Genomic DNA, 21,591 nt, shown 5'->3' with positions numbered 1-21,591 from the left:
TAAATGCTATCTCTGCAACCCAAACGAATCTAACAAAAGAAAATATGATAAATACAGAAACAAGTTAACAACTGTAATTAGACAAGCGAAAAAGATTTATTTCACTGCTTCCTTCGATAAGGCAAAAGGTAATATTTACCAAACATGGAAAATGATCATCGAAATAATGTCTTGAAAAAAAGAGAAAGACTCAGCTAAGGTTGAAACGTCAGGCCATTTAATATTTTTTAATTCTAATTGAGTTGTATTTTAAAACCTTAGAGCGAACTTCCTCAATCAGTCTCAAACATTCCTTGCCCTCATTTCGACAATGATATAACTTTTATACTGGCAGGTACAAACATTTTGAATTATTTTAGTGCATGTGATAATATAGCATTTACAATTTAAACCAGTAACTAATAAGAATCAGAAACCGCTGAAAATATCTGTTATTCCTGGCAACGCATGGTGACACAGTGTGCAAATATGCAAGCAATGCAGAAAAGGGCGAGGTTTATCCAAACATTCATTGTTTTTTCATTTAAATGTGAATAATTTTATTTATGTGGGGCTGCAACCTGCAGCAAGTCTGTGGTGGGATTTGGACCCGGGAACCACAGAGATGAGAAAGGCAGGGAAATAAACCACTAAACCAACCCTAATTACTAACCCTGAATCTGATCAGAGTTTGGTCCGATTTTTGGTCATGACACTTGTCCTTGAGCGATGCGACTAATCATACTTACTTAAACCAAAGTGATGGGAGTCTGTGAGCGCTGAGAGTGAGACAGTAAATAACATCATTTTCCCCAGACCCAATTTCATAAAGCCTTTACTTGCTACTTGCTAGAAGCACAGAACAAAATTGCTTAGCAGAAACTGGTTTCCAGCCAACATTCCATAAAGTTCAAATGGGAAATTGCATTGTTGTGACTAATGGGCTGTATTCAAAAAAACATAGCAATTGCTTTTTCTAGGCTGTTTAAAGATGTAAGCAAAAGCCTAGAAAAAGCAATTTGTTAATTTTTTATGAATATGGCCCATTGCTCTAACCATTGTTTGCTGAGCGTAGAATTTGCTACAAGCAGTATTTTCTACTTTTAAAACAGCTTAAGGAAATTGGGCTACGTGTGTTCATCTGGCATTCTTTGTCAGACCATTCCTCCAACTTTCTCCCTGGGGAGCAAACAACCCAAAGCTGCTTAAATTAACACTAAAAGGTTACAAACAATAGTCCCAAAGGAGTTTTAAGAAAGTTATAAGAGTGGTCTAAGTATGCTTGATAAGCAGGGATTATAATAGACCCTTCCCTTGAAGTATGTTAATGACATTGACTCACCTTATTGGTTGGCATACACCAGAGATGTGCGCTAAGCAGACCGCAAACATATTTGCGTCACTCCGCCAGGAGCCGCATACAAAACAGCACGATGCTCCCTCATTTGCAATTTACATATTTCATGGGAAGGGTCTAACCTAAGAAGCACCTTGATCTACATGTTGCTGCTCAGATATATTGCCCTCAGTATTGTTATTGACCACGCTGACCCTAGTCACCTCTTTTGTCTTCTACAGAGTCCACACAAAGAACAAAAGGTCTAAGAAGATGTCAGAGGTCATAATGTGACATCATCACACGCAGCTCAAGAGGTCACCAGTTGTAAAAACAGTGAGTTTTAACTCTACTCACTAAATCTCAGGCGTGCAGACCTTCATGATAGCTACAGCATTAGACTTCTTGGCCAAGCAGCCATGACGGAGGTGAGTCAATTTTGATAGTTTATTGTTTTAAAGGAGCATTACATAATTGGAAAGAACAAAACATCATGAATATCACAGATTTACGTAAAACTTATGCGGTCTAATGATGATGACAGGTTTTCACTATTCTCTCGTGACTCAGATGGCCGATCGATCTCAAAATTTACAGGTTTGTCAGTTTGTGTATGGTGGTGTACATAAAGTGCTTACAATGCCAGCAACTGTTTTGTTATGCTAGCAAAAACCAATTCTGTACTGTTCCTTTAATTTTCTTTACCCAACTTCATTCCTCATATAGTTGGTTTTCCTTATATCAATATGTTTCTCAGGGCTTTATTTTTAGTTTTTATTTACGTTCAGAGATTAGGAAATGAACAGAGTTTAAACCGAATTCATAATCGAATTCATAACCGAATTCATAACCGAATTCATAACCGAATTCATAACCGAATTCATAACTGAATTCATAACCGAATTTATAACCGAATTCATAACGGAATTCATAACGGAATTCATAACGGAATTCATAACCGAATTCATAACCGAATTCATAACCGAATTCATAACCAAATTCAGAACTGAATTCATAACCGAGTTCATAACCCAATTCATAACCGAATTCATAACTGAAATCATAACCGAATTCATAACCGAATTCATAACCGAATTCATAACCGAATTCATAACCGAATTCATAACCAAATTCAGAACTGAATTCATAACCGAATTCATAACTGATAGAAAGCTGTTGTTTTCTTTGGATACAAAGAATTTCTGCTTTTAAACTAGGCCCTATTTCTCAAGCACCGAGGATACTGTTCTCATAAACTCCTTTAAATCTTCACTGCGCAGGGTTCACCAAAAGATGGAAATGACATCATTTCAACATACGTCCTGAAGTTAAGAACCTAGTTTCAGGTCTCTTTGACAGCAGTGACTCTCACCCCTATTTTAAACCATTTTTGTACACTGTATTACTGGTTTTTTAAGCTAATTGCAGTTGGATTTTATTAGGGTGCTTCACTCTCACAAATTTTACGAAAACTCAAGGACTCGCCCTTCAGTTTTCAGTGAAAATGGCATTAGGATTTAATTGGTTTGTGGTACCACCAAGTGTGTGTCTACTTGCCAGGTAGTGTTTGTTCTTAAAAAAAACTGTCTTGCTATGCTACCAGTACTACCGCTGTGTAGATTTTTCTGTGTTTTGGCGAGACTTCTCAGTACTAAAAAGAACTGTCCTGCTTTTTAACTACTACCCGGGCGAAAGGTAGAACATCGGCTGGGACTACTTAGTACAACATATTTAGCTTATAGGATCAGTTTTAACTGCACTACCCCGGAGTGAGTTCTTAATTGGTCTCAACGTTTCGACTAGCTTGCTCTTGTCATCGTTAGGAAACTAACACTGAACCTGGTGTTAGCACTAAACTAGACAGCCGGACCGCCTGGAGTGAATCTTTATGGTCCTTCTGTGTTTAATACTGAGTGTTGATGTTTTAGTATTCCCTTTTATAAAAATTCCCTTTTTCCCTGGGTTCCAGATTAAAACAAAAGAATTCTCTTGTGGGGTCCATGAGTATATTGTCATGACTGTTTAACTAAACGCCCCACAAGGACACTCACGTAAGACTTAGAGCAACGTCACAGCATAGAGAATTAATACACAGTACACATGGTACTTCACAACACACTTTGCACTCAAAATTGTATGCATGATACAGCATTGTTGTGGATGTACTCGAGGTGTACCTTCTACCTTTAGTAATACATGTATACAGAACACTTGTGCCATGCCCGGGGTAAGATGCAAATATTCAGCAGCCCTTGAATTTCAGCGAAGCCACGAAGGCCATGGCCTACGTTTTCCTGCTCTTGGCCTTGGTGCTCCTTCAAAAGTTTCCCATAGACTTGAAGATTTTCCAATGGAAGTGCCTTTGAAAAATGATGCCCTCTCTAAAGTTGAAATTCCAGGCATGATTCAGGGGCAGTTTCTCCTTTGTCAGCAATGTCAGTCTTGTTGTGTTGGCTGAAACGGGAGTCTGACTTTCTAGGTGGTATAGTATGACACTGCTCTCGAATTGCAAAGGTCGTGGGTTCAAAACCCACCCAAGTAGCTACAAGTATGCGTGATTTTTTTCACAGAGCTCGGGAAAGTACTGAGTACACAGTGCTAACACACAACTGTGTACCAAAATTAAAATCAATATTCTTTGTCCACATTGAAAATGTCCATAATTTAAAGGTACTTGTCATGCTTGTGTGTTTTAAAGCCACTGGACACTTGTTGGTAATTACTCAAGATAATTGTTGCCATAAACACTCACTTGGTAACGAGCAATAGACAGAGCAGTATTATACAGTGTGGGAAACGTAGTTTTCGAGAAAGAAGTAATTTTCTACTAAAACATTTGAATATGATTTCAAGTCCGCAGAGTTAGATTTTGAGGTCTCAAAACCAAGCATCTAAAAGCACACAACTTCGTGTGACAAGGGTGTTTTTTCTGTCATTATCTCGCAACTTCGCCGATCAATTAAGTTCAAATTTTCACAGGTTTGTTATTTTATGCATACATGTATGTTTAGATACACCAAGTAAGAAGACTGGTCTTTGACAATTACCAAAGGTGTCCAGTGCCTTTAACACTTCATAAAGTGTTGACCGGAGATCCAAAGAGGTCCAAACATTGTGGATTTACAGTGTTGAATAATAGTTTTGTACTGAACGGAACAAAGTAATGTCCGCACATTGACCGAAACCATGGAGCTATAAAAAAGCTTCTTGCTACATCACAGATGGCGTGTGGGTGTGCAGGCCTTCATTTTAAAATAAATACGAGCAGAGCTGCAAATCGCTTTCCTTAAATCAAGAAAGGGAGATTTGCTCTTGCTAACAAAACCCAAGTTTAATGAACAATACCTTTGTAAAAAATACTAAAAAACAACAAGTTCACAAGCATGTATTAAAGCTACATGTACTGTAATCCTATTAGCTAGGATGAGTAACTTATCCTAACACTAGTCTTAATTCTTTGTGGAATCCACCCCAGAACAAAATAACTACATTACATGTATGTAATTTAAAAAAATAAAAATTATGACAAAAAAACAAAAAACAAAGAAGAGCCCAAAGAATGATTCTGATTAGAAAACAGTGTCCAGGGTCTCTTGGATTTCGTTGAACCATGTTGAACCAGGCTGGAGAGATAACCGTTAGCTCTGAAGTTGGTTTCAACCATAGAGCAATGGTTCAAATTAGGAGTAAAGAAAACAAATATTACCTTTGGGTTGAAAGATTAGCCCTGTTATCCCTCTGATGGGGGCTGAACTTTGCCTTAGAGTAAACAGGGTCTGTCCATACCCTCTGGGTGAAAGAATGTTAGGTCATCATTGTCAAGACCAGCTTGTGGCTGTGTGTGGAGTCAGGGGTCGGGTGCACCCCACTAAATAAGGAGTTAACAGAACGTCAGCCTCATAAATTTGTTGTAGGCCCTCAAAATAAAGACCGTTATCACGGTGTGGCCATCTTGATTTTATTCGATTCCAACTCATTGTAACCAAACTGAGGTTGGACGAAATAATAGTCTGGTGCCATGTTGGCACAATGAATGTTTGAATTCATTATTGTTATGGAAACAGGGAACATGACCAAGATGGTGACAGCGTGATAAAGGTCTGTTCTCCCCAAGCTCGTGCATGGAGAGTAACCTGCTTTTACTTCATCAGTTGCTCGGAGTGTTCGTAAAAAGGCTTGACATACATGTACACGTAATTAACATAAAATTTCGTCTTCATGTCTTGGCTCGACAGGGATTATTCTCTAATTGGAATTATGACACCATGGCCTTCTCAATGTCAAGTCCCATTCATGCATCACCCTGATTGAATATCAATAAGACTATCACCCACGACCCAAGCAAGTCTGTCTTACATAATTAACTCAAAGTGAAACCGAGAAGTGATGAACGACGGCAAGAGTAGGCTGACATTTATGATGTTGTTAATGAGCTTCAATAAGCCATTTGCAAGTTAGATTTGAATGCTTAAGACACAATGAACAATGAAGGCCTACTCCCATGTATTTGCATTTCTCACACTATCAAATTAACCCACAGCACCCACAGCAATTGCTGTGGTACCCTGTGCCCTTTGCAAAGTTCCACTTAAGAGTCAGTTCAGGTAAATAATTGACATAGTTGCTCACAGTCAAAAAATGAATTTTTTGTATACTTTGTGGGTGGAAGGGCCTTGGGGTGCAAGTAAACAAAATTGCATTTTCAATTCCATATGTAGCCCGTTGCCATGGTTACGGCTCATTTTAGGCCGATTTTGGGGGTCTGAAAAATTGGTTTTTAGCTCATATTTACAACTCTACCCCACCAAAATGCAAAATTATTTCAAAAAACCTTTTATATCACTACAAAATATCATCCTTCGCCTTCCTTTAGAACTAAAATTATTGCTTTAAATATCACCCTTGTGCTATTTTTGCATCATGCATTACAGTATGTCTTTAGAACTTGCAAAATTGACAATTTTACCCTATTTTTGGACCCCAAAATGTCACTTTGCCAGGGGTCTCAAATTTTCCTTTCCGCTGTGATTAGGGCCAACATTGGTCTTTCCATATCTGGTGTCAAAAACTTGGGCAATTGTATCCTGTTGTGACAGTACTGCCTCAAAACTAGACTTTTTTTCAAAAAACGTGAAAAATGCCTTTTTAAGGGTCTTTTCACATAATATCGACATAGGTGTCCATGGTAAAAAAAGGAATACAAATGAACTGTTACCATGGCAACGTGTTATATTATGATTTGAAATGTAAATGCTGTTTATTTGGACCCCAAGTCCCTACCATCCACAAAGTATAAGAAAAATATTCCTTTTTTTTTACCGTGGACACGTATGTCGATATTATGTGAAAGACCCTTAAATTGGAAAAAAGTCTAGTTTTGAGGCAGTACTGTCACAACAGGATACAATTGCCCAAGTTTTTGACACCAGATATGGAAAAACCAATGTTGGCCCTAATCACAGCCGAAAGGAAACTTTTCTAAGACCCCTGGCAAGTTGACATTTTGGGGTCCAAAAATAGGGTAAAAATGTCGATTTTGCAAGTTCTAAAAACATACTGTAATGCATGATGCAAAAATAGCACAAGGATGATACTTAAAGCAATAATTTTGTTTCTCAAGGAAGGCCAAGGATGATACTTTGTAATGATCTAAAAGGTTTTTTTGAAATAGTTTTGCATTTTGGTGGGGTGGAGTTGTAAATATGAGCTAAAAAACAGTTTTTCAGACCCCAAAATCAGCCTAAAATGGCCAAAAAACAAAATGAGCCGTAACCATGGCAACGGGCTATATATAGAATTGAAAATGCAATTTTGTTTACTTGCACCCCAAGGCCCTTCCACCCACAAAGTATAAAAAAAATTCATTTTTTGACCGTGAGCAACTATGTCAATTATTTACCTGAACTGACTCTTAAATGTACAAATTTAAATTGTCCTCAAAGAAGGGAATCTTAACCGAAAGAAAATCACTGTGCCCATTCAAGAACAAAATTCAAGAAACTTGGTGAAACTTCCCAGCCCTTAATAATATACATGTTTTTGTACATTAAATATAAATTTTACTGCCAATAAAACTCCTTTTTATGTTCATCTTTAGTCTGTAGCCATGCATGACTTCATATTAAATCTCTTGATTGCATCTCATTTCACATGATGAACCAGTCCTTGCTCTATGGATAAACTAGTCATTGGACTGGAAAGAAGACAGGCAATGAAATAGAACGCATCATCGGTCTTATAGTCTGCTCTGAAATCGCATTCAGCCACACATACAGACATAGCTCAGGGTTATCGTACTTCAAGGAATAAATAATAATAACAATACTTTATTCAGGCATATAAAGATACATTCTGATTTAGAAAAATACATTTAGTATAAAAGTATAACAATATGAACAATTGGACAACAAAGAAACAAACCAAAGGAGAAACAGAGAAAACAAAAGATGGGCTGCCTAAATGAGAAAACAAAAGTGAAATTAAACACTATCACCACAGGGGTGTGTTACTTCGCCCCACCAAAAATCGTCAATGACAACCACAATAACACACGCAGTCCCGACACAAGAACAAAGAACAGCAAACAGACACGATGGAAACCTGGACAAAGTAAATTCAGTATATAAGTAAAGACAATCATTAAGTTCATACAACAAAAATAAGAACTTGATACGCTGGAAATCTGTCTACAATGCTAACAGGATAAGAACTCAAGACTCGTTTCTGATAAAAAGACATGACTTCCTCATCAAATCCACCCACATTTCAAGAACATCCACAAACTTACCAGGGCCAAGGGCCTAATACTTTCTGGAGATTGCCTCCATGCCCCCTGGTCATTGCCTTGGTGCCTTTGAAATGCTCCAGTAGAAAAAAATTAAAATGTTCTCAAGGGTCCCCTTTACATGTACCAAGGAGAAAATGCCTTGGTGCCCTTGCCCTTTCAAATAACAAAGCACACAGGCCTATGATGGCTCTGCTTACCGTAAGCAAAGAATCGCTGCTTGCAGGTGGGCTTACGTCAAGCGTGTTTCACAGGTAGGCGGGAATTCATTTGAAAAACTTTTGATTGATTTATCAACAGGGGCACATCAAACAAAAATACAAATTTACTTTTTATCTTTGTGGTTTATTACAAAATTAATATGAATGATGCAGTATTGTTTTCATAATTTATGCCTTGCTTGCTATCCACCATGACCGTTCATGTTTTAACCTGAAATAAATATAAGAATAAATCTATAATACAAAATATATTTTTACAGGTACTGTGTGTATAAATAAATTAATTTGCATACATCAAACAAAAAAAGTAAATGTTTTTTTTTGCAGGCACTTGTGATGAATGAATCAATTTGCATCCCCTGGTGTTTTGTTTCGTTTATATTGTTAAATATTCAAAAAAATTGCTTTCATATCTCAAAGTATTTGTTGGACCAAAAAACCCCAGAGAGTTTGTTAAAAAAGGAACTCATAAAATACGGAATAAAGTGATGTAACTGTTTCCTCTGATTTGAGAATACATCGTATATATACATGTATGCTGAATACACGTTTGCTTGATCTGGTTGCATGAAGACCTTGAACAGCCCTTCGGTTCCATTCAAATCCAACAATGTGGTATCGTTTCATTTGAAATTCATACAAGTGAACCTTTTAGCAAATTAAACCACATTTTTAGACCTACAGCATTTTGATGTCATACATGACTGTTGGTAATAAGGGAGCAGTATGTCAATGTGCGATGGTTGAATAAAATCAAAGCACCAAGCACAATGTCACGACCCTCGAGTCACCATAAGCCGTCAACTCTCCCTAATTCTGAAGAAATAAAGCAATCTTTCATCAGTCCTTGTGAATAAAGCAATCTTCCCATATGTACTGATTCAAAAAATTTTCTAAATCTCCCTGATTATGGAAGCTAGTCCCTATTTATGTTGCAAACTCCCTGATTGTTGTAAAAAGCACCCTGATTGCAAGATGCAAGTGTTGGCAGCTGTGGTTTACCACCGAATTCTCTGTGCTTGTGGTCACCATTTTGCACAAGTAGAGTTGGTGCAAAATGTCTGTGCTAGCTGTGTACAAACAGTATAATGTAAGCAGAAGTACGTATGTTGGGTAACGTAAATTTGCGCGTGCACTCAAACCAAATTTCCTTGCAAACCTCTGAAGTACAAATTCATCTATTGGTGACTTCCTGGTCAACTCAAAATAATTGTTAGCATAAAAACTTACTTGGTAACAAGCAATGGAGAGCTGTTGATAGCTTAAAACATTGCGAGAAACGACTCCCTGTGAAGTAACAATGTCTTTGAGAAAGAAGTAATTTCTCTCTCAAATAAGAAAATAACTTCAGCTGAGGCCTTTTATTAAGGCATCTAATGCACACATATTTTTTCCAACAAGGTTGTTTTTCTTTTCATTACTCTCTTGCAACTTCGATGACCAATCAAGTAAAAATTTTCACAGATTAGTTATTTTATGCATTAATTATTGTATTGTTGTGATCACCAAGTGAGAATACTTATCCTTGACATTTGCCAAAGGTGTCCAGTGCCTTTAAAAACAAAACAAACCCATTTTATTTATTTATTTATTTCTTGTTTATCCTGGGAAATCCATTCAGTAAGAAAAACTCACTGATCTCCCATGGATCCCAGCTAATAACAAACGACAGAAGTGAACTTAAGATAAAATATTAAACATTTACACAGAAAAACATTGCACATTCATTTAAAAAGCACTAGATCCAAGCACACAAACACTTTGAAAACTACAAAAAAAAAACGTTTTTAAATAGGACGAAGAAAATTAAAGGGGGAAAATACACATCCATTTGATAGTAAATCAAATGCAATTTTAAACAGAATCATGTAGACGCATGAACCTGTGTCTCATGACCTACTTTATCATCAGTGAAGTCAAATATAAGATGTGTTCCTTCGTTCCGATCACAGTTTCACACCTCTCATAATGAAGGTCATTTTAGCTCCTTGTCTGTGTGAGCCAATTAGTGTTTTGGCCTGTGGGAATAAGACTCCAGAGCTTACACTACAAGAAATGTGTCAGGCCTTGAACTTCATTCTTGAAGAGGCACAGCTGGTAAGGGGCACTTCTTATGCGTAAAAATATAAGTTTGTCTTGGAACCTTGCAAAGGGCACCACTACTGGGTAGAAATCAGCTCAGCACGAAAACTGTTTCTATTGATACCCAATCGAACCACTGAAAACAGAAAATACTTTTAAAAAGTTACAACCAACAATAAAAACTACCAGGGGAAAAAGAAATTTTGAAAGGATTATATGCATTACAAAGAAAGTAAAACATTCATAATACTTTTTTTTCTCTTCAGATCTGAGTAAGTTTATGCTATGCTAGTTTTTTTTTTTTACGGTTAACGGCAGTGGACACTATTGGTAATTGTCCAAGACTAGCCTTCACAGTTGGTGTATCTCAAAATATGCATAAAATAACAAACCTGTGAAAATTTGAGCTCAATCGGTCGTCGAACTTAATAATGAAGATAATAAAGAAAGAAAAAAACACCCTTGTCACACGAAGTTGTGTGCGTTTAGATGGTTGATTTTGAGCCCTCAAGTTCTAAATGTGAGGTCTCGAAATCAAATTACTTCTCTCTCGAAAACAGAGGGAGCCGTTTTTCACAATGTTTTATACCATCAACCTCTCCCCATTACTCGTCACCAAGAAAGGTTTTATGGCAAGAACTATTTTGAGTAATTACCAATAGTGTCCACTGCCTTTAACAAAATATGTTAATAATCCCGAGACAATAATTATGGGCTGAAATAATTAGAAGTCTGTAAATTTGTATGAGACCATAAATTAATTAGGCCTATAAGCCTGGTAGGCATACTCGTGTACACGAGTCGATGACAGGTCGTCAAATTTCAATGTGTGATAATCAGTTTGTAATTTCAGCAGGTACTGTACAAGCTCGCTTTACACTTTGTGTTGCATGAACACTTTAATAACTTGTAGTGGAACAGTGTTCGAAGCACGTTTGGGATATGCGTCAAATTGTCACTGAGTTATAACAGTGTTGGGTCAATAATAACTATTTTCAGAATTTTGAATCCGCAGTTGCGGAAGCAGAGAATTCTGCGCTTACGTTTTACGAAATTTTTTGCTTGTGCGCGTGTGTACTCCACGTTACTCAAGAGACATTCTACGCTTACACAGCTAGCGCAAAATTTGGCTTGTCGTGCAAGAGAAGTATGGTGATTGTTAGAGCTAAATTTGTTGGTAACCACAGCCACGAAATTTTGCCCTGGTGTGCAGTGGCAGGCCTGGGCCCACTTTCGTATTTAAGCTGTAAGCAGAAAATACTGCTTGACATCTTTCTCTGCTAAGCACAAAATGAGTGGGGCACCAGTCGCAATAGTGTAAACTTTATGTTGGCTGGTAATTTTCTTTTTTTTTGCTAAGCAAGATTCTCCTGTGCTTAGCATGTTTTTGTACTAACATGTTTTTATGAAATTGGGCCCCTGTGATACTTTAGACTGAAGATCAACAAGACCAAAGGGCTTGATGATAAGATACTGGACCAGAAGTTTGATCACAACAAAACCAGAAATGAAAGACAAATCCTGTGTTTCTTTGAATTGTTTGATTGGTTTAAAATCTACACTAAAACTAACCGACTCATTTCAAAAGCGGTAGCCATTTTTTGAGATATTTTTAGTTTCAAATTTCAAGTTTTTTTATTTGTCCACAGTATTAAGATCAGTCAGTTTCAAGATTTCAAATCACTTAATTATTAAGATCAGTCAATGTTACATTAACAAATATTACTACAATTTACAAGTAGAAAAGTAGATAATGATTAACATTGCCGAAAGTTGTTATGTCCACACAGGAAGAATAATCTGTTGGAATATTTAGTACACAATTGGAGAAATCTTACGTGGATGCAGAGAGGTTCCTCAGAATAAAATTTGTTTGCACCATGAAGAGAGTTGTACCCCCTCTACTGATCAATGTTGGCCAATATATTTAGATTCTCCAAACACACATGTTACACACATTCTCAATGCATCCCTGTAGAGACATATTTTGTTCTTTCCATTGTCCCTGTACTTAAGATTTTTCCATAGACTTTGAACACAAACTTTCTTGTGGAGCATCCCGGTCTATAGAATTTCCCGATGGAGTCCTTTTATTTTCCCCGTTTTGTTTTGTCTTTTGGTCTCCAGAAGGTACTGAATATGAGAGCATTTCTAAAAACTGTCCATTGTTCACTAAACTGATGTATAAGAAGGATCAATGACAAAACTGTGTGGTGAACAGATTAACACACTGTTTAATAACCGTGTGTTTCGTTATTTTTAGTAATTTATTTCCCTTTAAACAGCCTTTCTCCAACTCTCGTGTATTTTGTCTTGATATTTTTATAATGCACATTGATGTCATTTGAGTAGGGCGCCCTCAATTGTTGATCATTGGCCAATCCTGTGCATCTGTGAATATATTTTTTCAATGCTACCAATGTTTTGCACACCCTTAAAAAAGAACTGTTAAATTGGCCCAGTGCTGCATTGCCAACATCCAGATCGACAATACTAGAAGTTGGCACAGTTTGGTGTTTTTTTTTAATTAAGAACTCTTGAGATGATTCTTAACCTTGACGTTATGCCAGATGTTTGGCAACCTCCTCATTATAATACTGCACCGTGATTCTCTGAAGAAAATGTCTCTGAAAACACAAGACTGTTTGTCTAGTACAGTGTAGGGAACATTGAACGATGTAGATCCAAGAATAAGATGTGTGGCCAGCTTCTTAGTCTCTGCCTGAATGTACGAAGTGGTGATGCATGGGTTCTCAGATCTTCTTCTAAAAAATTAAAAGTGATGCATCATTATACCAAACTAATGCAACACAAATTTAAGTTCGCTGAATATTAAGGTTCGAGCGCAATCAATTATCAAAGTTTCAGTCTTAAGTCTGTGTGGAACGAGACAGTACATTCCAGTAAATGCAAGAACTGCAATTTGGCCAACTGTATTCCAAAAGAGTAGGAACTGTAGTTGGGCCAACTGTATCAAGATAGTAATCAGAACTGTAATTGTGCCTAGTGTACCTAGAGAGTAAGAACTATAGTTGGGCCAACTGTACCAAGATAGTAATATAGAACTGCAATTGGGCCTAGTGTACCTAGAGAGTAAGAATTATAGTTGGGCCAACTGTACCAAGATAGTGATTATAACTGCAATTGGGCCTACTGTACCTAGAGAGTAAGAACTATAGTTGGGCCAACTGTACCAAGAGAGTAAGAACTATAGTTGTGCCAACTGTATCAAGACAGTGATTAGAACTGCAATTGGGCCTGCTGTACCTAGAGAGTAAGAACTATTGTTGGGCCAACTGTACCTAGAGAGTAAGAACTATAGTTGGGCCAACTGTACCAAGACAGTGATTAGAACTGCAATTGGGCCTAGAGAGTAAGAACTATAGTTGGGCCAACTGTACCAAGAGTGTGAAGACTGCATATGCTGTACTGTGTAGTACCATGGAGGTAGAAATAACCTCCATGGTAGTACCTTCTTGAATTAAAAAGAGCACCGAACAATTTCAAATGCATGCAAGTGCAGCATTTAATAAAGCATGTCATACAAATATGACAGCATTATCAATGTTGTACATTATCTTGATTCAAAGAAGTATTAAACAGGGCCCAATTTGATAGAGCTGCTCAATGGGCCGTTTTGTGCTTACTGCTACTATTTCCATTGCATAGTGCTGCTTATTATACTGACAACCCACAAAAAAAAATGCTAACCATCAATGACGTCACAATGCAAATCCATGGAGAACCTGCAAGGTGGCTGCCTAATTTTCTTGCTAACCATGCTAACCTGTGAAATACGCTTACACCTTAGCAAATGTTAAGCTCGAAAATTCACTTACTGATAATGTTAAGCAGTGCTGTGAAATTGGGTTTGTCTTGATGTGTCCCTTGCTTCACCTTTATGGCTGGGAATAGCTTATAAACCCCCTTAATTGGCATAATAGCAACAGCAATTAGTTTGATTATTGACAGTAGTACATGTAGATCCTTGAGCCAGCGGCAGGCAGGCGGCAGGCATCATGGCACATGACTGTGTATAAAGAATGAAAGTGTGTATTGAGAAATGAAAGTCTCTGTAAATGGCAGTTATCCACTGTTGGATGTCAATAAATAAATAAATAAATAAAATGGGAGAAATTCAAAATGGCTGCACCATGAAAAAGGTATATTAACAGGGTCTAATTTATAAAGCTGCTGCTTAAAGGGTGGCTGCAGTGTTTTTTTTTATTTATATAATTTAAACAATTAAACATGATTTTTTAAACCTGAAATATTTTTTTATATTTTTTATTAAATGCGCAAGTATTTTAAAAATGGTTTTCAAGAGATTAGGGGAACTCACCCCACCCCTAAAAGGGAGCCTTCATTTGCATAAACGTAACGTCATGTCGGGAACCCGAGCCGTCAGGCCCCCTGGCTGTGTGCATATATAGAGACGTGTGCAGTGTGGCCTGGTACCTAGGCGCGTGTAGTTAGGGACCAGACTCTTTTTGCCGACGATATGTTTGAATTCCCGATGGTAGGGGGGCGGTAACAATCCACAAAAGGGGGGGCATGACTTATTCGCTAATTACGCAAGTGAGATATGTCAGGGAAAAAAACAAAACACATTTTATTGATGTTCAATACATATATCAGAAATAAATGACAGCAAAATTAACTGTTTTATTTTAATTCACTGCAGCATCCCTTTCAGCAGAAAATAATGCTTGACAATTTTCTGCTTAGCAGAAGTTAGCAGGACACCAGGCAAAGTTTGTATACTTGAAATTGTATTTTTGCTGGTATTCTGGTAAGCATAGTTTTGTTGTGTTAAGCTATTGTGCTTAAGCAGCTCTATGAAACTGGGCCCTGAGCCTAGTTGTTATTGCCATTAATCTTTAGATTAGTTACCAAACCTATCTTCCCTTTAAAAAAACACTGGCTCCTACAAAGCCTTTCAGAAAACCAAACGGAAGACTTTCATGTTCTTTTATGATCTGGTCCGCTTGAGGCTCTTTTACAAACATGCACCATCAATTCCAGTGTCATCTCACCAATCAATAACGCAAATTACATGACCATGGACGTTAATTACCGGTGCTTTCCTTATATCAGTGAAAAACTAAGAGTAGGGAATGCATGAGAATTGCCATGTGCATAGTATTGATTTATCATTAATTAATGGACACGATGAAAATAATAATAATAATAATAACAATAATAATAAGACTTATAAATGCGCACATATCCACCTTGCTGGTTGTTCAAGGCGCAGAAAACAAAGAATGGAAATGTTAAAATGAGCGGCATGGATATAGCCCTGGAATTTATCTTGGTTGTAGGACAGAAAAACAGTTTTCGGTTAATCAACAACAAATTTACTAGAGCGGGATTTGAACCAATGAATGGGGCTATGGATACCAACTGAGCTACATGCCTTTTTTTTACGGTAAATGGATATTTTTGTTTTTGCTTGTTTATGTCTGTCAACTGATATAGGTTGGGTGTGGATCTAAAGCCCATACTAATTTATATTTGCGCATACATAATTCAAACAATCAAATGGTTCCAAAAACTATAACTTTACCCTTTTTTACGGGACCTGCATGGGCTAAATTCTTAAGCAGGACAATTAAATACGGATAAGATTGGCAGCAAATTGAGGAATGTCACGCCTGTGTGCTTCGTTTTTGAAAGGGCAAGGGCACCAAGGCATTTTCTCCTTGATAAAGGGGACCCTGTCAGGAAATTGAAAATTTCTAGTGGAGCATTTCAAGGGCAGTAAGGCACCAGGGGGCATGGAGGCAATCCCCTTGGTTGCTTCCATAAAGTATGAGGCCTTGAACGTACTTGTACCATTTATCAAAACGTCGCAAAATGTAAATGATTCAAATAATCAAACGGTTCCGAAATCCAAAGGTACCGTATACCTGTACCATTAAAAGACCTGCGTGCAGGACCAGGAAAATCCAAATAAGATTTGGCAACAAATCGTGGAACGACAACGTACTGGTACCATTTAACAAAACGAAGAATGTTCTTGATTTGTTAATGTCTGTGGTCGTGCATACAAACACACGATTAGTGCCTGTGGGCACCAGTGGTGATAGAACCAGATGGTAATTCAATTATACACTAGGCATACTTCTCTGGATCAGAGACTATAGAGAGTCGCAGTGACCCTAAACACCACCAGAGGCTGCTAGTCATGTCTGAACAGCCCTGAAAGGAATCCAGTGTGCATATTAAAGGCACTGGGGTGGATTCCACAAAGAGTTAGGACTAGTCTTATCTCGAGTTAGGACCAGTTACTCGTCCTAACTTAGGACTATCCATGCTATGTGTATATCTCCTAGGACTAGTCCTAAGTTAGGACTAGTCCTAACTCTTTGTGAAATCAACCCCTGGACACTATTGGTATTTAACTAAAAGAATATTGCTTAACAATTTTCTGCTTAGCAGAAATGAGCAGGCTACCAGTCACAAATTGTACAAGCGAAATGGTAGTTTGGGTGGTAACCGTATTATGGTAAGCATACTTTTTGGTGCTGAGCTACTTTTTGTGCTTTAACGTTCATGATTTACCTGCAGGTACATGTACTCGTACATGTTCGTTGGACTTCGTTCGAAGTATGTATGATGAGACCTACATGTATTACATAGCACCATGTAATGGGTTACAAGGTGTTTATGGCCAATTATGCAGCCAGGAACATCGGGGCGAACCCCTTCTCTTTATGATAAGTGCATTGGGTTCTTAACACAAGTTGAAGGCCTTGTGGCTTTGCGACTCGCGTAATGCGGGTCCCCCTTCTAGTTGCTTCACAGCTATCTGAAAGGCTATTGCAAACATGGATAAAAAGTACATTCCAATGTGGAAATTGAGCGGTCAAAGTATTTCCCTGTGTAAACCAAAAGACCTCATAAGAAAAACAATTTAGCTTCCATCAATCGAGACGGAATTAAGGTGGGTAGCTCCCGGACTACTTCCTAAGCTCTTCGTTGTCGCTGACAGCATTATCAAATGCTCAATAAGGGGAATTCTAATGTTAGAAGTTTAAAGGGTTTGGGTACTTTTTTATGTCGCAAAACACAAGAGTCCACATTATGTACATTAAACCTACATGTATCTGTTTTAAAGATAATGAGGATAGAAAGCTTCCCTTAAAATATTGCGTACTGAGGTGCTGTAGCTTTTGAGAAATGAGTAAAACAATTTGAACATGTACAACGGATTTGCACGACTCTCCTGAAAAAAATTGCTCTGTGATTTTCACTTTTATTTTCTCTCAAAAACTTGACGACTAATGAGGCTGAAACTTCTACAGGTAAATTGTACTGCATACATCTTCATTAACAGTTATGAAGTGGCCAAAAAATTAATCTCTGAGAGGTATCAAAACCCTTTGAAGGGAACATGGTTTTTGGAACCAGTGTACATTACAATAAAACTAACCTGTGATAGTTTTGTTTCAAAAGGTGGAAGCATTTTTGAGATTTTGCCGAAAATGCAGAGATGTAGGATAATCTGTAATTGGATTGCACAATCTGATAAACGTAGCTGACACAAACGTTTGTAGGATTCAAAAAACTGATATTTTTTTTAATAATAATAATAATAATAATAATAATAATAATAATAATAATAATAATAATAATAATAATAATAATAATAATAATAATAATAATAATAATAATAATAATAATAATAATAATAATAATAATAATAATACTGGGAATTTATATAACGCCTATCCATGTAAACATGCTCCTGGGCGCTGAACAATTAAAAGAAAACCTATTAAAATCCATACAGTTATAACACCCAAGAGAAAATACAGAAAACGTGTCATAAATGTAGAGTTTGTACGCAAAAAACAATGATTAAAAACCATGAGAATAAAACCTAGTTAAAAAGCTGGAATTGCTACAGAGAATAAAAACAAAAAATATGTACTTGTACTTAGTGGTTTAAAATAGTTTTAACCACGTTAATAAGTACCCAAACCCTTTAAAAGCATCAAGAGACATCGACCTCTCTTGAAATCTCATTGAATACCAAAGCATAAAAGTTGAAGACCACAAATGACCCGGTGTTCAGGGGTCTTCAGAAATAGAAAAACCTTGGAAGAGAATCGTTCAGGAATTAAAATTACTTCAAGCAGAGACCTTGAGGTGAAACCATAAAGGGCGATGGGAATCTATTTTGGGCAAGGTTTGTAATTCACATTGATAAGTTGGAGAGGTATTGCAATTAAATACAATAGACTGTCTGCAACTCTTGAAAGTAGAATTGGTCAAAAAAAGTGCGTTGCAAATTTCTTTTGTATGCTTCATGTCTCGTGCCTTATTGCATTGCATACTTAGAGAACAAAATGAATGGAGATTTTATTTTTTCGATACAATCAAATTTCTTCTCTTAAAATTCTTTTGATACAGGGTTGTTAAAATATAAATACTCGGCAATTGTTTTATGATCATCATTAGACCGTGTAAGTTTTATGTAAACCTGTGATCTTAGAAAAAAAAATTTCTAACCAATTCTATAATAGTCCTTTAAAGCCATTGTACACTTTCGAAAACAGTATTGTCCAAGGCCCACACTTCGTGTATCTCAGCTTCTATATAAAATAACAAACCTGTGCAAATTTAGGCTCAATCGGTCATTGGAGTCGGGAGAAAATAACGGGAAAACCCACCCTTGTTTCCGCATGTTTCGCCGTGTCATACATCAAGAATTGATATTGTTTTAATGTTTTCTCAAAAAGTAAAGCATTTCATGGAATAATATTTCAAGAGAAGTCTTAATTTCACCATTACCTTCTGTAAACCCTGTAAATTATTTGTAAATCTGTGAACTTTTAATATTTTTTTCTGTACCGAAAGTGTCCAATGGCTTTACAAGACACTGCACATAGACGACTATTTTTGAACTACATTTAGTAATGAACCGCTGTTGGATATCTAACATTGAACCTGTCCTATATGTCAAAAGAAGTTCACAAATACATACAGTGCAGAAATTGTGCAGCCATTCTTTAGCAAAGTGTATGTAATTTGCGCCAATAATATGTGCAAATTGAAGACAGTAGGGGGAGACAACCAGAGATCCCTTACTGCATTTTGTGTACGGAATGCACATGTAACCAATTATCATAGACATCACTCCCTGTTGTGATTGGTCAGTCAAGAGTAACAAACATGTACAAGACATCACTTTGTAGCTGACATAGATCATGTAGATTCAGGGATCCCTCCTGCATGGACATCACTCCATGTTCTAATTGGTCAGTCAAGAGTAACAGTATCGAGACAACTACACTAGCTGACTGACGTACATTGTAGATCATCATAGATTCAGGGATCCCTCCTCTGTTGTTCTTGATAAAAACCGAGACACTCATTACTCCAATCTGATTGGTGCAGTGATGATAGCACTGGGCCCAATTTCATAGAGCTGCTTATAAAAGCACAGAAACTACATAAGCACCGAAACTACATGTAGCTAAGCACAACAAAGTTACGCTTACCCCAAAAAAGATTCCGGCCATACTACCATGTCACATGTACAACTTGTGACTGGTATCTTGCTCATTTCTGCTTAGCAAAAAATTGTTCAGCAATATTTTCTGCTTAAGCACCTCTACGCAATTTGGCCCTGGTTGACACCATCAGCAAAATAAAACAGAGCCCCTTGAGCAGAGAAATATTGTTTAATTTGTTTCTGCTTAATCAGAAATTAGCAAGATACCAGTCACAAATTGTACCTGTGACATTGTAGATTGTCTGGTAACCTTGTTCTGGTAAGCCTAATTTTGTTATGCTTTACTGCTCTCTGTGCTTCATTAATAAAAGCTGCTCTTTGGAAATTGTGCCCTGGGGCCCGATTTTCTCAAAGCAATCAAATTCACCGCAAGACAAGTTGTCAGTATTACCATCTAGTGATTTGTATTGTGACATCACACTTAGCAACTACGATTGATTTGCAGTTAAAATCAATCTTAGCTCTTTGTGAATTTGACGGCAAATGTGAATCACAATTAAAGGATCCCTCTGTTCTTGATGAAAACCATGACAGCGACACTCACACATAACAGTCTGATTGGCAATGACAATAATAGAGTGTCACTCAGAATGCCATCACTGTCGCTAGTATAAAACATAAAGGTAGAAATGTATACCTCCATGGTTGTACTGGTTAATAAAAACACACATACATCACTCCTACATCTGATTGGTTAATGATTCCCATCATCACCGGTACTCAGCCAGCAGCTGATTTGACACAAGTTAGGTGTATGTATCAGAATTGTCCCTACACCACAGGGCAAGGGTAGCGAACACAACCACACTACGGTTGCTGTGGAATCGCTTACACACTCAACTTGGCATTCAGTACGTAATTACCTAAACAGCCCATGCAATCAGGGCACACAGAGCAGCAGATATTTTTAAATCGGTAGAGCTCAATACAATGCTAGTAGCGGCCGGCCGCATTGAGGAACAGCATCAGATGTGAATTTACGTCGAGGCGTACGGATCAATGCTAAACAAACCAGTGGATTTTATTACATTTTCTATGGATGAGTGCAGACTACCATGCTTTGAAGTCTTTGATAGGTGATATCGGCGGGGAAAAATAACTCAGCTGTTTGGTGATGTGTGCATTCAATCCACAGCAGACTTCGATTTTGGGAAACTGTTTCATTATTTTTTATTTCTGTGGATAAACCGTTGATGCAAGATATTGGAATTGAGTGTTTGGTGATGCATGGAATTAACAAACAGTCAAATCCATAGGTTTTTAGAAATGGAAACCCAGTTTTGAGTTTTGTTTTGTGAGGTCTGAGCTGAGGTTAGTATTGAGAAGCAGAGTAAAGCAGAGTGGAAGTTGAGTTCTCGCTGAGACACCATTTCCAAACAAGCCATTTGCATGTTAGATTTGAATATTGTCTGGTACACTGATGTGCTTGATCACAAGTTACCACTCATATTTGAATTTTTTTAGACTATTGAGACAGTTGCTACGCCACATGATTAGGGGCAAGCTTTTGCGTATAAAGACTGTGAAAACCATACAAAATTCTGAATGGATGTGTATGGCACAATGGTTCCAGGGTTTGCTCATCTGGAGGTTGCTATACAAAAGCTTGCCCCAAACCATTTGACGTAGCAACTGTCTCTATAGTCTGAGGGATTGATATTTA

At 37.3% G+C, this 21,591-nt stretch overlaps 1 protein-coding gene across 1 annotated transcript in view; it reads left to right on the top strand.

The window, feature by feature from the left end:
- The window catches only part of LOC139949831 (gamma-2-syntrophin-like), a 62,283-nt gene that overhangs the window by 1,225 nt on the left and 39,467 nt on the right, over positions 1-21,591 (top strand). Inside the window, exon 2 of the mRNA XM_071948373.1 lies at positions 1,558-1,743. Within this exon, the coding sequence (XP_071804474.1) occupies positions 1,735-1,743 (9 nt within the window). The 5' untranslated portion in view covers positions 1,558-1,734. The remainder of the gene's footprint in view (positions 1-1,557; positions 1,744-21,591) is intronic.

This window comes from Asterias amurensis, chromosome 17 (assembly GCF_032118995.1).
Source record: "Asterias amurensis chromosome 17, ASM3211899v1".
In the NCBI taxonomy this organism is placed as follows: domain Eukaryota; kingdom Metazoa; phylum Echinodermata; class Asteroidea; order Forcipulatida; family Asteriidae; genus Asterias; species Asterias amurensis.
This window is presented reverse-complemented; position numbering and strand designations above follow the sequence as displayed.